Below are 15,969 nucleotides of genomic sequence, written 5' to 3' on the forward strand. Positions count from 1 at the left end.
TTCCCCATTCACTTCAATGGATGCGGAGAGAAAAGGGGACCCCAAAAGTGGGCGGAGTTACGGTGGATCCCAAAAGTGGGCGGAGTTATGGGGGACCCCAAAAGTGGGCGGAGTTACGGTGGATCCCAAAAGTGGGCGGAGTTATGGGGGACCCCAAAAGTGGGCGGAGTTACGGTGGATCCCAAAAGTGGGCGGAGTTATGGGGGACCCCAAAAGTGGGCGGAGTTACGGGGGACCCTAAAAGTGGGCGGAGTTACGGAGGACCCCAAAAGTGGGCGGAGTTATGGGGGACCCCAAAAGTGGGCGGAGTTACGGGGACCCCGCTGTCACTGTGCCCCAGGGCTGTCCCTTCCACCCCTCCCCCAGTCCGCCCGCTAATTAGCATGCTAATTAGGCTTAATTAGGACACTCACGGAGGGGGGGTCCTTGCACGAGGTCCTGGCGTCACCCTCCCCCCGTCCTCAATTAGCAAGAATTAATTAATTAGTCGGGTGATTAATTAGGGTGAGATCCTCGGGCAGCGCCGCCCCAAGAGTTTGGGAGAGGAGAGCTCCCGGCACCAGGAAGAGCGGAGGTGATTAATCAGTCTTATTAATTAGCTTCATAAATGAGTGTTATTAATTAGCGCCATTAATTCATCTCGTTAATCAGTCTCATTAATTAATTAATCCATCTCCCCGTGTGCAGACGTTGGCGATGGGATCCGCGCCCCGTGACATAGGGAAGGGTTTCTCGTTTACGCCGATGAGGAAAATTGCTAATTAAGCTTTTCTCCTAATGGTGGAGTTCTCCTCTGGATGACAATTAAGAAGTCATAAATTATTTATTAGTGTCATTAATTAGTTCATTAATTATTCTCTTTCCCCCGGCGCAGGTATGGGAGACGGGATCCGCACCCCATCCCATAGGGGACAGTTTTTCCTTTGAAATCCCTAATTAAGAAACTTCTCTCCTAATGATGGAGTTCTTCTCCGGATGATAATTAAGAGGTCGCTAATTATTAATTAGTCTCATTAATTAGTTCATTAATTATTCGCTTTCCCTCATTGTGGCTGCGGGAGATGGGATCCGCGTCCGATCCCATAGGGAACATTTTCTCGTTTGAAATCCCTAATTAAGAAACTTCTTTCCTAATGATGGAGTTCTTCTCTGGATGACAATTAAGAGGTCGCTAATTATTAATTAGTCTCATTAATTAGTTCATTAATTATTCTCTTTCCCTCATTATGGCTGCGGGAGACGGGATCCGCATCCCATCCCATAGGGAACAGTCTCGTTTACGCCACCAAAATAAATCCCTAATTAAGAAACTTCTCTCCTAATGATGGAGTTCTTCTCCAGATGATAATTAAGAGGTTGCTAATTATTAATTAGCTCATTAATTAGCTCATTAATGAATCTCTTTCCCTTATCGTGGCTGCGGGAGATGGGATCCACATCCAATCCCATAGGGAACATTTTCTCATTTGAAATCCCTAATTAAGAAACTTCTCTCCTAATGATGGAGTTCTTCTCCAGATGATAATTAAGAGGTCGCTAATTATTAATTAGCTCATTAATTAGCTCATTAATGAATCTCTTTCCCTCATCCTGGCTGCGGGAGATGGGATCCGCATCCCACCCCGTAGTGAAGAGTTCCCCATTTACTCCGCAGGGCGCAATCCCTAATGACCAAGTCCCTCTCTTAATTAAGAGGCTGCTAATTAGCAGCTCGTCACTAATTGCCCCCCAGCGCACACAACAGAGGGAGCGCTCCCCGCCCTTTTTCACCCCCCCCCCTTTATTCCAACCCAATCTCCCTGCTCCCCATCCTATATCCCATCCATCCCATATCCCATATCCCATCCTATATCCCATGCCATCCCATATCCCATCCCATATCCCATCCAGTATCCCACCCCATCCCATCCATCCCATATCCCATATCCCATCCCATATCCCATCCCATCCATCCCATCCTATATCCCATCCCATCCCATATCCCATCCCATCCCATATCCCATCCCATCCCATCCATCCCATCCTATATCCCATCCCATCCCATATCCCATCCTATATCCTATCCCATCCATCCCATATCCCATCCCATATCCCATCCTATATCTCATCCCATATCCCATCCTATATCCCACCCCATCCCATCCATCCCATCCCATATCCCATCCTATATCCCATCCATCCCATATCCCATATCCCATCCCATATCCCATCCCATATCTCATCCTATATCCCATCCCATCCCATATCCCATCCTATATCCTATCCCATCCATCCCATATCCCATATCCCATCCTATATCCCATCCATCCCATATCCCATCCTATATCCTATCCCATCCATCCCATATCCCATCCCATATCCCATCCTATATCTCATCCCATATCCCATCCTATATCCCACCCCATCCCATCCATCCCATCCCATATCCCATCCTATATCCCATCCATCCCATATCCCATCCCATATCCCATCCCATATCTCATCCTATATCCCATCCCATATCCCATCCTATATCCTATCCCATCCATCTCATATCCCATCCCATATCCCACCCTATATCCCATCCATCCCATATCCCATCCTATATCCTATCCCATCCATCCCATATCCCATCCCATATCCCATCCTCTATCTCATCCCATATCCCATCCTATATCCCACCCCATTCCATCCATCCCATCCCATATCTCATCCTATATCCCATCCCATCCCATATCCCATCCCATATCCCATCCCATCCCATCCATCCCATATCCCATATCCCATCCTATATCCCACCCCATCCCATCCCGCCCCATCCCCCACCCCATCCCCCCGGACCCCCAACATATGCTTTGGTTTGACGCCATTTTCCCTCTGAAACGAAGCGCGGGAAATGCCATTTTTGTTGGGTTTTATGGGTTTATTTTTGGGGTGGGGGTCGGGAAAAGTGGGGGGGGGGGGTCCCCCCTTTTACACGCGGATGTATCTCTGGATCCAGGGCCGTGCGCGGCACACGTTGGAGTAGACGCCGGGCTGCCCCTTACGGCCACACACGGCCATACCCCACGACACCACCCCCTGCAGGACCCCATTGCACACCAGCGGACCCCCGGAGTCGCCCTATGGGGAGAAAAAGGGGGGAGGGGGGGGAGGGGGGTGGGGGTTATATGGGTTTTGGGGTTCGGGGTGGGGAGGAACCCAAGCGTTGGTGGGATCTGTCCGTGTGTGTCGTGGAGGTGGGTTGGGATTTGTGGGGTGGAGGGACCCAAATCTCGGATGGACCCACAGAGGGTCGTGGTTATCGCTTGGGTTTTGGGGTTTGGGGTGGGGATAATGGGGGAGGGATCCAAATCTCAGATGGACCCACAGAGGGTCGTGGTCATCGCTTGGGTTTTGGGGTTTGGGGTGGGGATAATGGGGGAGGGACCCCAATGTTGGTGGGTTCATTCATGGGATGTGGTCATGGTTTGGGTTTGTGGGGTGGAGATAACGGTGGAGGGACCCAAATCCCATATGGACCCACAGAGGGTCATGGTTATCTCTTGGGTTTTGGGGTTTAGGGTGGGGATAATGGGGGAGGGACCCAAATCTCAGATGGACCCACAGAGGGTCGTGGTTATCGCTTGGGTTTTGGGGTTTGGGGTGGGGATAACGGGGGAGGGACCCCAATGTTGGTGGGATCTGTCCATGGAGGGACCCAAATTTCGGATGGACCCACAGAGGGTCGTGGTTATCTCTTGGGTTTTGGGGTTTGGGGTGGAGATGATGGTGGAGGGACCCAAATCTCGGATGGACCCACAGAGGGTCGTGGTTATCGCTTGGGTTTTGGGGTTTGGGGTGGGGATAATGGGGGAGGGACCCCAATGTTGGTGGGTTCATTCATGGGATGTGGTCATGGTTTGGGTTTGTGGGGTGGAGATAACGGTGGAGGGACCCAAATCCCATATGGACCCACAGAGGGTCATGGTTATCTCTTGGGTTTTGGGGTTTGGGGTGGGGATAATGGGGGAGGGACCCAAATCTCGGATGGACGCACAAAGGGTCATGGTCATCGCTTGGGTTTTGGGGTTTGGGGTGGGGATAATGGTGGAGGGACCCAAATCTCATATGGACGCACAGAGGGTCATGGTTATCGCTTGGGTTTTGGGGTTTGGGGTGGGGATAATGGGGGAGGGATCCAAATCTCAGATGGACCCACAGAGGGTCGTGGTCATCGCTTGGGTTTTGGGGTTTGGGGTGGAGATAATGGGGGAGGGACCCAAATCTCGGATGGACCCACAGAGGGTCATGGTTATCTCTTGGGTTTTGGGGTTTGGGGTGGGGATAATGGGGGAGGGACCCAAATCTCGGATGGACCCACAGAGGGTCGTGGTCATCGCTTGGGTTTTGGGGTTTGGGGTGGGGATAATGGGGGAGGAACCCAAATCTCATATGGACCCACAGAGGGTCATGGTTATCTCTTGGGTTTTGGGTTTGGGGTGGGGATAATGGAGGAGGGACCCAAATCTCATATGGACGCACAGAGGGTCATGGTTATCTCTTGGGTTTTGGGGTTTGGGGTGGGGATAATGGGGGAGGAACCCAAATCTCGGATGGACCCACAGAGGGTTGTGGTTATCTCTTGGGTTTTGGGGTTTGGGGTGGGGATAATGGGGGAGGGACCCCAATGTTGGTGGGATCTGTCCATGGAGGGACCCAAATTTCAGATGGACCCACAGAGGGTCATGGTTATCTCTTGGGTTTTGGGGTTTGGGGGTGGGGATAATGGAGGAGGGACCCAAATCTCATATGGACCCACAGAAGGTCGTGGTTATCGCTTGGGTTTTGGGGTTTGGGGTGGGGATAATGGGGGAGGGACCCAAATCTCGGATGGACCCACAGAGGGTCGTGGTTATCGCTTGGGTTTTGGGGTTTGGGGTGGGGATAATGGGGGAGGGACCCAAATCTCGGATGGACCCACAGAGGGTCATGGTTATCTCTTGGGTTTTGGGGTTTGGGGTGGGGATAATGGTGGAGGGACCCAAATCTCAGATGGACCCACAGAGGGTCATGGTTATCTCTTGGGTTTTGGGGTTTGGGGTGGGGATAATGGGGGAGGGACCCAATCTCAGATGGACCCACAGAGGGTCATGGTTATCTCTTGGGTTTTGGGGTTTGGGGTGGGGATAATGGTGGAGGGACCCAAATCTCGGATGGACCCACAAAAGGTCATGGTCATCGCTTGGGTTTTGGGGTTTGGGGTGGAGATAATGGTGGAGGGACCCAAATCTCATATGGACGCACAGAGGGTCATGGTCATCGCTTGGGTTTTGGGGTTTGGGGTGGGGATAATGGGGGAGGGACCCAATATTGGTGGGATCTGTCCATGTGTTTGGGTTTGGGGTGGGGATAATGGTGGAGGGACCCAAATCTCATATGGACCCACAGAGGGTCACGGTCATCTCTTGGGTTTTGGGGTTTGGGGTGGAGATAACGGTGTAGGAAACCCCAGACCCCCACAACGTGCTCCCACCCCCACTTTTCCCCCAGGCCCCCCCTCGGGTGGTGGGAGGGGACGGAGGGGACATCTCACCTGGCACGAATCGATGCCGCCCTGGGGGACGCCGGCGCAGAACATGTTGGGGGTGATGGAGCGCCCGTACGCCCGCGTGCACTTCTCCCTCCCGAAGGTCTGGATCCCGGCGCACTGCAGCTCCTTGGGGAGCTGAGCTGTGGGGACATGGGGGAGGGGAGGTGGTCAGAGGGGACACCCCCAAACACGGAGCTCCGGTGTCCACCTCCAGATGGAGGTCGGCAGAAGGACGGGAGAGGTGTCCACTGGAGGTTCCCGTCCACGCGCGGTGGTCGTGGGTTGGGGAGGAGGGGAGGAAGCCAAATGTCGGGGGGGTTCCCCCGTGGGTTTGGGTTTGGGGTGGAGATGATGGTGGAGGAACCCAAATGTTGGTGGGTTCCTCCATGGGTTTGGGTTTGGGGTGGAGATGATGGTGGAGGGACCCAAATCATCTCGGATGGACCCACAGAGGGTCATGGTTATCGCTTGGGTTTGGGTTTGGGGTGGAGGAACCCAAATGTTGGGTGGATCCACCCGTGTGTGGTGGTCGTGGGTTGGGTTTTTGGGTTTGGGGTGGAGATCACGGTGGAGGAACCCAAATGTTGGTGGGTTCATCCATGGGTTTGGGTTTGGGGTGGAGATAACGGTGGAGGAACCCAAATGTTGGGTGGATCCACCCGTGTGTGGTGGTCGTGGGTTGGGTTTTGGGGTTTGGGGTGGAGATCACGGTGGAGGGACCCAAATGTTGGGTGGATCCACCCGTGTGTGGTGGTTGTGGGTTGGGTTTTGGGGTTTGGGGTGGAGATGATGGTGGAGGAACCCAAATGTTGGTGGGTTCATCCATGGGTTTGGGTTTGGGGTGGAGATAACGGTGGAGGAACCCAAATGTTGGTGGGTTCATCCATGGGTTTGGGTTTGGGGTGGAGATAACGGTGGAGGAACCCAAATGTTGGGTGGATCACCCGTGTGTGGTGGTCGTGGGTTGGGTTTTGGGGTTTGGGGTGGAGATCACGGTGGAGGGACCCAAATGTTGGGTGGATCCACCCGTGTGTGGTGGTTGTGGGTTGGGTTTTGGGGTTTGGGGTGGAGATGATGGTGGAGGAACCCAAATGTTGGTGGGTTCATCCATGGGTTTGGGTTTGGGGTGGAGATAACGGTGGAGGAACCCAAATGTTGGTGGGTTCATCCATGGGTTTGGGTTTGGGGTGGAGATAACGGTGGAGGAACCCAAATGTTGGGTGGATCCACCCGTGTGTGGTGGTTGTGGGTTGGGTTTTTGGGTTTGGGGTGGAGATGATGGTGGAGGGACCCAAATCATCTCATATGGACCCACAAAGGGTCATGGTCATCGCTTGGTTTTGGGTTTGGGGTGGAGATGATGGTGGAGGAACCCAAATGTTGGTGGGTTCATCCATGGGTTTGGGTTTGGGGTGGAGATGATGGTGGAGGGACCCAAATCATCTCGGATGGACCCACAGAGGGTCATGGTTATCGCTTGGGTTTGGGTTTGGGGTGGAGGAACCCAAATGTTGGGTGGATCCACCCATGTGTGGTGGTCGTGGGTTGGGTTTTTGGGTTTGGGGTGGAGATCATGGTGGAGGAACCCAAATCTTGGTGGGTTCATCCATGGGTTTGGGTTTGGGGTGGAGATAACGGTGGAGGAACCCAAATGTTGGGTGGATCCACCCGTGTGTGGTGGTCGTGGGTTGGGTTTTTGGGTTTGGGGTGGAGATGATGGTGGAGGGACCCAAATCATCTCGGATGGACCCACAGAGGGTCATGGTTATAGCTTGGGTTTGGGTTTGGGGTGGAGATGATTGTGGAGGGACCCAAATGTTGGTGGGTTCCTCCATGGGTTTGGGTTTGGGGTGGAGATGATGGTGGAGGAACCCAAATGTTGGTGGGTTCATCCGTGGGTTTGGGTTTGGGGTGGAGATCACGGTGGAGAAACCTAAATCTCAGATGGATCCACCCGTGTGTGGTGGTCTTGGGTTGGGTTTTGGGGTTTGGGGTGGAGATGATGGTGGAGGGACCCAAATCATCTCATATGGACCCACAAAGGGTCATGGTTATCGCTTGGGTTTGGGTTTGGGGTGGAGATGATGGTGGAGGAACCCAAATGTTGGTGGGTTCATCCATGGGTTTGGGTTTGGGGTGGAGATGATGGTGGAGGGACCCAAATCATCTCGGATGGACCCACAGAGGGTCATGGTTATCGCTTGGGTTTGGGTTTGGGGTGGAGGAACCCAAATGTTGGGTGGATCCACCCATGTGTGGTGGTCGTGGGTTGGGTTTTGGGGTTTGGGGTGGAGATCATGGTGGAGGAACCCAAATGTTGGTGGGTTCATCCATGGGTTTTGGGTTTGGGGTGGAGATCACGGTGGAGGAACCCAAATCTCAGATGGACCCACCCAAGGGTCATGGTCATCATCCGTACCTCCACCTCCTCCGCCCCACAGGAGGTCCGTACCTCCACCCCATGGGGGTTAACACCTCCACCTCCTTCGCCCCATGGGGGTCCATACCTCCACCCCATGGGGGTCAACACCTCCACCTCCTCCACCCCACGGGGGTCCATATCCCCACCTCCTCCACCCCATGGGGGTCCATATCTCCACCCCATGGGGGTCAACACCTCCACCTCCTCCACCCCACGGGGGTCAACACCTCCACCTCCTCCACCCCACGGGGGTCAACACCCCCACCTCCTCCACCCCATGGGGGTCCATATCTCCACCTCATGGGGGTCAACACCTCCACCTCCTTCGCCCCATGGGGGTCCATACCTCCACCCCATTGGGGTCAACACCTCCACCTCCTCCACCCCACGGGAGTCCATACCCCCACCTCCTCCACCCCATGGGGGTCCATACCTTCACCCCATGGGGGTCAACACCTCCACCTCCTCCACCCCACGGGGGTCCATACCCCCACCTCCTCCGCCCCATGGGGGTCCATACCTCCACCCCATGGGAGTCAACACCTCCACCTCCTCCACCCCATGGGGGTCCATATCTCCACCCCATGGGGGTCAACACCTCCACCTCCTCCACCCCACGGGGGTCAACACCTCCACCTCCTCCACCCCACGGTGGTCCATACCCCCACCTCCTCCACCCCCCAGGGCTCCGTACCCCCACCTCCCCCCACCCAACCCCAAGAGGGTCCCCACGGTGGGTCGATACCTCCGGGGGACTTGGTGGTGCCCCACCCGGACACGCTGCAGCGCATCCCATCCGTGGGGCAGCGGGAGGCGATGCGGATCTTCTTGATGTGGTCGCTGAAGCGGACGGGTTTGTTGAGCCTCAGGAGCATGAAGTCGTTGTCGTTCTTGCGGGGGTTGTAGGACGGGTGGACGATGGACCGCGAGATGGTCCTCACCTCCCCGGTGCCGTCACGAAGCGTGTCCGTCCCGATCAACACCCGGAGGTCCCTGAGCGGGGGGAAGGGAGAAAAATGGGGGGAGGGGTCCTCTGGGGGGGGATGGGGGGTGTTGGGGAGAGCCTTTGTGGGGGGGGAGGGGGGTTAGTGGGGGGAGGGAGGAGGAGGGAGGGAAATAGGGGGGGAAATGGGTGGGGAGGGGAGAAAATGGGGGGGAAAATGGGTGGGGAGGGGAAAAGAAGGGGGGAATGGGGGGGAAAGTGTGGGGGAGTGGGGGGAAGGGGGGGAGGGGGGGAATGTAATGGGGAGAAGGGGGGAAATGGGAAAAAAAGAGGGGGGAAAAGGGGGAAATGAAGAAAAATTGGGGGAAAAAAGGGAAAAAAATGGGGGGGAATGGGAAAAAATCACTGTTTGGAGGTGGGTGGGACATCTGGGGGTGGGACAGCGGACTCTGGGGGACAGTGGGGCCAACACCTGCAGACCCCAACCCCTGGGAGACCCCAACCCATGGGAGACCCCAACCCATGGGAGACCCCAACCCACAGGGGACCCCAACCTGACCCCTGGAAAACCCCGACCCCTTGGAAACCCCAACCTATAGGAGACCCCAACCTGACCCCTGGGAGACCTCAACTCACGGGAGACCCCAACCCATGGGAGACCCCAACCTGAACCCATGGGATACCTCAACCCCTGGGAAACCCCAATCTGACCCCTGAGAGACCCCAACTCATGGGAGACCCCAACCCACAGGAGACCCCAACCTGACCCCTGGGAGACCCCAACCCATGGGAGACCCCAACCCACAGGAGACCCCAACCTGACCCCTGGGAGACCCCAGCCCCTGGGAGACCCCAACCCATGGGAGACCCCAACCCATGGGAGACCCCAACCCACAGGAGACCCCAACCTGACCCCTGGGAGACCCCAACCCATGGGAGACCCCAACCTACAAGAGACCTCAACCTGACCCCTGGGAGACCCCAGTGGAGACCCCAACCCATGGGAGACCCCAACCTACAGGAGACCCCCAACCTGACCCCTGGGAGACCCCAACCCATGGGAGACCCCAACCTACAAGAGACCCCAACCTACAAGAGACCCCAACCTACAAGAAACCCCAACCTGACCCCAAGGAGACCCCGACCCCCGAGCTGAACTCGGCTCATCCTCAGGTCTCGGAAGGGGAAACGCTGTTTTCAGAGGTGACAACGGCCGCAGAGCGGAGCACAGGACCCCCTCACCTGGTGGGCTGCTTGCAGTGTGCAGCTGTCAGGACCCACTGGGCGTCCACCAGGCTCCCCCCACACAGGATCTGTCCCTTCTTGATCAGGGCCACCTGGAAGGGACGCTGGGTGATGGAGCAGCGTCGGCCACCGATGATGCGCGACTCGTCCGTCTCCTCCACTGCAGCGCGGGGCAAGGAGAAAAATCACACCCCAAAATCATATTTTATCTATATAAATATCACATATAAAATCATATGTATCGATAACGCGTGTAAAAAAGATGCGGGGTCATCTATGGACCTACGGGGGTCCCACGGGAGTTTTTTGATGAGAAGAAGGGCTCTGGAGAAGGAACAAGAGATCTGAAAGGATCACGGAACGATCCCGTCAGATTGACCAAAATCATATTAAAGACCTTTTCTTTCTGGTTGGTTTTGATTTATGGGGTCGTCTATCCATCCGTTGGGGTCCATCATTGGGGTCCATCCATTGGGGTCCATCCATTGGGGTCCATCCAATGGGGTCCATCATTGGGGTCCATCCATTGGGGTCCATCCATTGGGGTCCATCCGTTGGGGTCCATCATTGGGATCCATCATTGGGGTCCATCCGTTGGGGTCCATCCATTGGGGTCCATCCATTGGGGTCCATCCATTGGGGTCCATCCGTTGGGGTCCATTCATTGGGGTCCATCCATTGGGGTCCATCCGTTGGGGTCCATCCATTGGGGTCCATCATTGGGGTCCATCCATTGGGGTCCATCATTGAGGTCCATCCATTGGGGTCCATCATTGGGGTCCATCCATTGGGGTCCATCCATTGGGGTCCATCCGTTGGGGTCCATTCATTGGGGTCCATCCATTGGGGTCCATCCATTGGGGTCCATCCGTTGGGGTCCATCATTGAGGTCCATCCATTGGGGTCCATCATTGGGGTCCATCCGTTGGGGTCCATCATTGGGGTCCATCCATTGGGGTCCATCATTGGGGTCCATCCATTGGGGTCCATCCATTGGGGTCCATCATTGTGGTCCATCCGTTGGGGTCCATCATTGGGGTCCATCCGTTGGGGTCCATCCGTTGGGGTCCATCCGTTGGGGTCCATCCGTTGGGGTCCATCATTGGGGTCCATCCAATGGGGTCCATCCGTTGGGGTCCATCCGTTGGGGTCCATCCATTGGGGTCCATCATTGAGGTCCATCCATTGGGGTCCATCATTGGGGTCCATCCATTGGGGTCCTTCATTGGGGTCCATCATTGGGGTCCATCCATTGGGGTCCATCCGTTGGGGTCCATCCATTGGGGTCCATCATTGGGGTCCATCCATTGGGGTCCATCCATTGGGGTCCATCATTGTGGTCCATCCGTTGGGGTCCATCATTGGGGTCCATCCGTTGGGGTCCATCCGTTGGGGTCCATCATTGGGGTCCATCCATTGGGGTCCATCCGTTGGGGTCCATTCATTGGGGGTCCATCCATTTGAGTCCATCATTGGGGTCCATCCATTGGGGTCCATCATTGGGGTCCATCATTGGGGTCCATCATTGGGGTCCATCCATTGGGGTCCATCATTGGGGTCCATCCGTTGGGGTCCATCCGTTGGGGTCCATCATTGGGGTCCATCCATTGGGGTCCATCCATTGGGGTCCATCCGTTGGGGTCCATCCAATGGGGTCCATCATTGGGGTCCATCCGTTGGGGTCCATCATTGGGGTTCATCCGTTGGGGTCCATCATTGGGGTCCATCATTGGGGTCCCTCTACTGATCTATTGAGGTCCATCTACTGAGGTCCCACCGGACCATTTTGTGGATTTTTAATGAGAAGGAGCAGGAACACGTAGCTGAAATCCAAGAGGATCACCAGGTCGATCCCAAAATCATATTCAAAACCCTTTCGTTTTATGGTTATTGATTCATGGGGTCATCTATCGAGATCCATCTCTCAATCTACTGAGGTCTCACCAGAAAACTACGGATTTTTGAGTGAGAAAAAATGCTTTGGAGGAGGAGCAAGAAGCCAAAACCCAATAGGACCACCAGAACGACCCCATCAGAGTGACCAAATGACACCAAAACCCTTTTTTTTGGGGGGGGGGTGGGGCTGTTTATCACTTACGGGGTCCTCTCTCCCGATGTCCCACCAGATTTCTCTGTTTGTTCCCCATCGTGTCATCTTCCTACTTTCTATTTTCAGACCGGGATCGGGATTTGAGATCAATCCACCCCCAAACCCCCACCGCCCCATGAGATCCGCCCTCGGGTACCCCCCGCTGCCCCCTAACCTCCGTGTCCCCACCACGCATCCCGGGCACGGAGCAGAGCCGGGATCTTCCCCAGGAGCCCCCTCCGGGACCGGTCGGTCACGTCCATGAGCTGTCACCACAGATCAGGAAGTCCCCGGGGCCACTTATCTCCACCGGTTTCGCCATTCGCTTCGGGGAGGGGCGTCCGCTCCTCCTCCCAGCCCAAGATTGGACTCACACCGGGAGGTGACACACCCCACAAAGAGCTGATTTCTTCCTCCTCGCTCGGGGAGGAAGCCTGCAGGACCAGCTCCGAGGGACCCGGACCTCCTCGTTGCGTCAACCAGCGCGGGAGAAGCCCTGACGTGGGGAGGAACGAGAAGAGGGCATCGCTCCCTCGCGTCGCTCCGCCTCACGGTGTGGTTTTGGTGGGGAGTGCGGTCACAACACGAAAGTAAAGGGTCTCAGCACCCGGAGCTCCCTCTCCTCGCGTGGGTTTTCCACAGTTCTTTGGGTTTCTGGAAGCATCTCCCCTCGCTTTCGCTCACGGCGGCGGACGCTCGTCCCCGTTGGGGTTGGCCAACCTCAATGGTCAGCGGCGATCCCACCCCGTGTCTACGGGCGCCCCTCCCCACGTTGGGATATTTCTGATGGAGGTTTTTCAGGTGATAATTTATCTCCCAGCCATGCCCGCTCTCCTCTCGGGTGTCCCCTGGTCCCTCCCAACGCAGCCCCACATGGGCACCCGTGTCCCAAAGCTCTGAAGGAGCCAAGGGGGCACCTCCGCCCAAACCACGCGGTGCTGACTTACATCCGAGTAAAAAAATAGGAAATTTACAGCGAAAATCATGACCACAAAAAAAAAAAAAAGATCATTATCTCCCTTTTTCTAGCAAAAAAAAAAGAAGTCTTCCCATCCCCGAAGACCTCGGCCCAATGGGAGATCCCACGCCTGAATTTTCTCGGATCTCCTCGTGGGTTTCCTCTCGGGGTCGCCCCACATTGCCGACCGGAGCGTCCCAGCTGCGTTTTTGGGGTTATTTCACCAAGAAATCCAAGGCTAGCATCACCTCCACGTATTGATCCGAGCCGGGGAGAGGTGGCTCAGGTCCACGTTGTACGCAATCGCCTTCCACCGTGTGTTGGGACATCGGAATGCGTGTACTGGTGGGACTGGTTCGTACTGGAGGAGATTATGGCCCTGTGATGATGGGAGACGCCCACGTTTCCGACCGCCCGTAATCTGTCACTATCCGGTTCTCGACGTCAGACGGAGGGAACTGTCCTCCCCACAGCACACGCTCATCGGGGAAGCATCCCCGCTCATTTCTTCCTGGGAAACCACCCAGAAGGTTCCACCAAAACTTTGTAGGCATCTCCACCACCTTCCTTGGGCCTTCGGGTGGTGGGGGGTCGCGCTGAGATGGGGCGGATAGGATGGAGACAGAAGGAGCCCCACAGTGGGGTCTGCACCGCAGATTTCCAGAAGATATGGACAACCAGAGAGCTCTGGGTGAGGAGGTGATGGTGTCTCCAGGTGAGGAGGGGTCTCCTTCCAAGGAGAGATGTCTTCAGGAGAAGAGATGGTGTTTCCATCCAAGGAGAGGTGTCTCCATCCAAGGAGAGATGTCTTCAGGGGAGGAGATGACGTCTCCGTCCAAGAAGAGGGGTCTCCATCCAAGGAGAGGGGTCTCCATCCAAGGAGAGGGGTCTCCATCCAAGGAGAGGGGTCTCCATCCAAGGAGATGGGGTCTCCATCCAAGGAGAGGGGTCTCCATCCAAGGAGAGGGGTCTCCATTCAAGGAGAGGGGTCTCCATCCAAGGAGAGGGGTCTCCGTCCAAGGAGAGGGGTCTCCATGCAAGGAGAGGGGTCTCCATCCAAGGAGATGATGTCTCCATCCAAGAAGAGGGGTCTCCATCCAAGGAGATGGGGTCTCCATCCAAGGAGAGGGGTCTCCATCCAAGGAGAGGGGTCTCCGTCCAAGGAGAGGGGTCTCCGCCCAAGGAGAGGATGTCTCCATCCAAGGAGAGGGGTCTCCGTACAAGGAGAGGGGTCTCCATCCAAGGAGAGGGGTCTCCATCCAAGGAGAGGGGTCTCCGTACAAGGAGAGGGGTCTCCGTCCAAGGAGAGGGGTCTCCATCCAAGGAGATGATGTCTCCATCCAAGGAGAGGGGTCTCCATCCAAGGAGATGATGTCTCCATCCAAGGAGAGGGGGTCTCCATCCAAGGAGAGGGGGTCTCCGTCCAAGGAGATGGGGTCTCCATCCAAGGAAAGGGGTCTCCATCCAAGGAGAGGGGTCTCCGTCCAAGGAGAGGGGTCTCCGTCCAAGGAGAGGGGTCTCCATCCAAGGAGAGGGGTCTCCATCCAAGGAGATGGGGTCTCCATCCAAGGAGATGGGGTCTCCATCCAAGGAGAGGGGGTCTCCATCCAAGGAGAGGGGGTCTCCATCCAAGGAGATGATGTCTCCATCCAAGGAGAGGGGTCTCCATCCAAGGCTATTGTGTCCCTACTCCGAAACAAACCACGCTCAACCTTACACCCCCCCCCAAAAAAAAAGAAAAACCCTTTCCTTGGAAAGCTGTGGGGCCAACTGTCCAACCCGGGAGCGACCTCACTCCTCCACCAAAGCTCAGAAGTTTGGCGTCCAGCTCTGGGAACCACGAAGTTGGGTCAAATTCGGGTCAGATCCCGGGTCCTGGTGACCCCAAGCCCCCGTAGGTCCACCTCGGGGGCAGAAGGAGCGAAGGAGACGACGCCTCTCCCACTTTCCTGAGCGTGATCATCTCCTCCTCCTTGTGGCCCCCACGGCCATCCCCGTTGGGATGAGCTCGGAAGGGGACGAGGACGTCCCGGCGCTGCGATGGCATTGAGGAGAGGTTTCCCTTTCCACTCGTCCCCGTTAAGGGGTATTTTTTTATCTCCACTCGGAACGAAAACCCGTTTCGAAACGCCGGGGCCTTGCCCACTCCTCCCCCATCCTGAGAGGTGCCCGCGATCCCGGAGAAAGCACTGGGGCTCGCGCACGCCGCGTGACATCTCAGCGCATCGCGGCGCATCCCAGCGCCGTCACGGAGTCCCACCGCGTCTCGTCCCGCCCCGTAAAACCCCGACGTTATCGTCGCATCCCGGTGCGGGTCGGTGCATCGCGTCCCATCGTGGCTCATCCCATTGGGTTTCATCCCATCCCATCGTGGCTCATCCCATCCCTTCCCATCTCATGTCATCCCATCCTATAACATCCATCCCATATCCCATATCCCATCCTATATCCCATCCCATGCCATCCATCCCATCCCATATCCCATATCCCATCCCATATCCCATCCCATATCTCATCCTATATCCCATCCCATCCCATATCCCATCCCATATCCCATCCCATCCATCCCATCCTATATCCCATCCCATGCCATATCCCATCCCATATCCCATCCCATCCATCCCATCCCATATCCCATCCTATATCCCATCCCATCCATCCCATCCCATATCCCATCCCATCCATCCTATCCCATATCCCATCCCATATCCCATCCTATATCCCATCCCATCCCATATCCCATCCTATATCCCATCCCATA

The 15,969-nt window shown here is 56.0% G+C and overlaps 2 protein-coding genes across 2 annotated transcripts; both read right to left on the bottom strand.

Annotated features, from left to right (window-relative positions):
• Positions 1–2,939: 2,939 nt before the first annotated feature.
• Positions 2,940–10,619, bottom strand: LOC136050958 (kallikrein-14-like). The gene is made up of 5 exons (XM_065740154.1): positions 10,559–10,619; positions 10,159–10,321; positions 8,719–8,966; positions 5,555–5,691; positions 2,940–3,102 (listed from the first exon to the last, which is right to left on the bottom strand). Exons 1-5 carry the CDS (start codon positions 10,617–10,619, stop codon positions 2,953–2,955), a joined length of 759 nt encoding a protein of 252 aa, XP_065596226.1. The 3' UTR covers positions 2,940–2,952.
• Positions 10,620–10,725: 106 nt separating this feature from the next.
• LOC136050959 (proline-rich protein 2-like) lies at positions 10,726–11,442 on the bottom strand. The gene has a single exon (XM_065740155.1). It carries the CDS (start codon positions 11,440–11,442, stop codon positions 10,726–10,728), a length of 717 nt encoding a protein of 238 aa, XP_065596227.1.
• Between the last annotated feature and the right edge of the window lie 4,527 nt (positions 11,443–15,969).

Source organism: Cyrtonyx montezumae, unplaced genomic scaffold, assembly GCF_038088225.1.
Source record: "Cyrtonyx montezumae isolate F1298 unplaced genomic scaffold, pur_monq_1.0 scaffold_257, whole genome shotgun sequence".
Lineage (NCBI taxonomy): Eukaryota > Metazoa > Chordata > Aves > Galliformes > Odontophoridae > Cyrtonyx > Cyrtonyx montezumae.

Excerpts from the sequence above, each read along its gene's own strand:
- LOC136050958 (XM_065740154.1), bottom strand. The coding sequence starts at position 10,619 with ATGATGGACCCCAACGGATGGATAGACGACCCCATAAATCAAAACCAA. Across the intron at positions 8,967-10,158 it reads CACTGCAAGCAGCCCACCAG|GGACCTCCGGGTGTTGATCG; the intron begins GTGAGGGGGTCC and ends CCCCCCGCTCAG. Across the intron at positions 5,692-8,718 it reads CACCACCAAGTCCCCCGGAG|CTCAGCTCCCCAAGGAGCTG; the intron begins GTATCGACCCAC and ends ATGTCCCCACAG.
- LOC136050959 (XM_065740155.1), bottom strand. The coding sequence starts at position 11,442 with ATGGATGGACCCCAACGGATGGACCCCAATGGATGGACCCCAATGATG.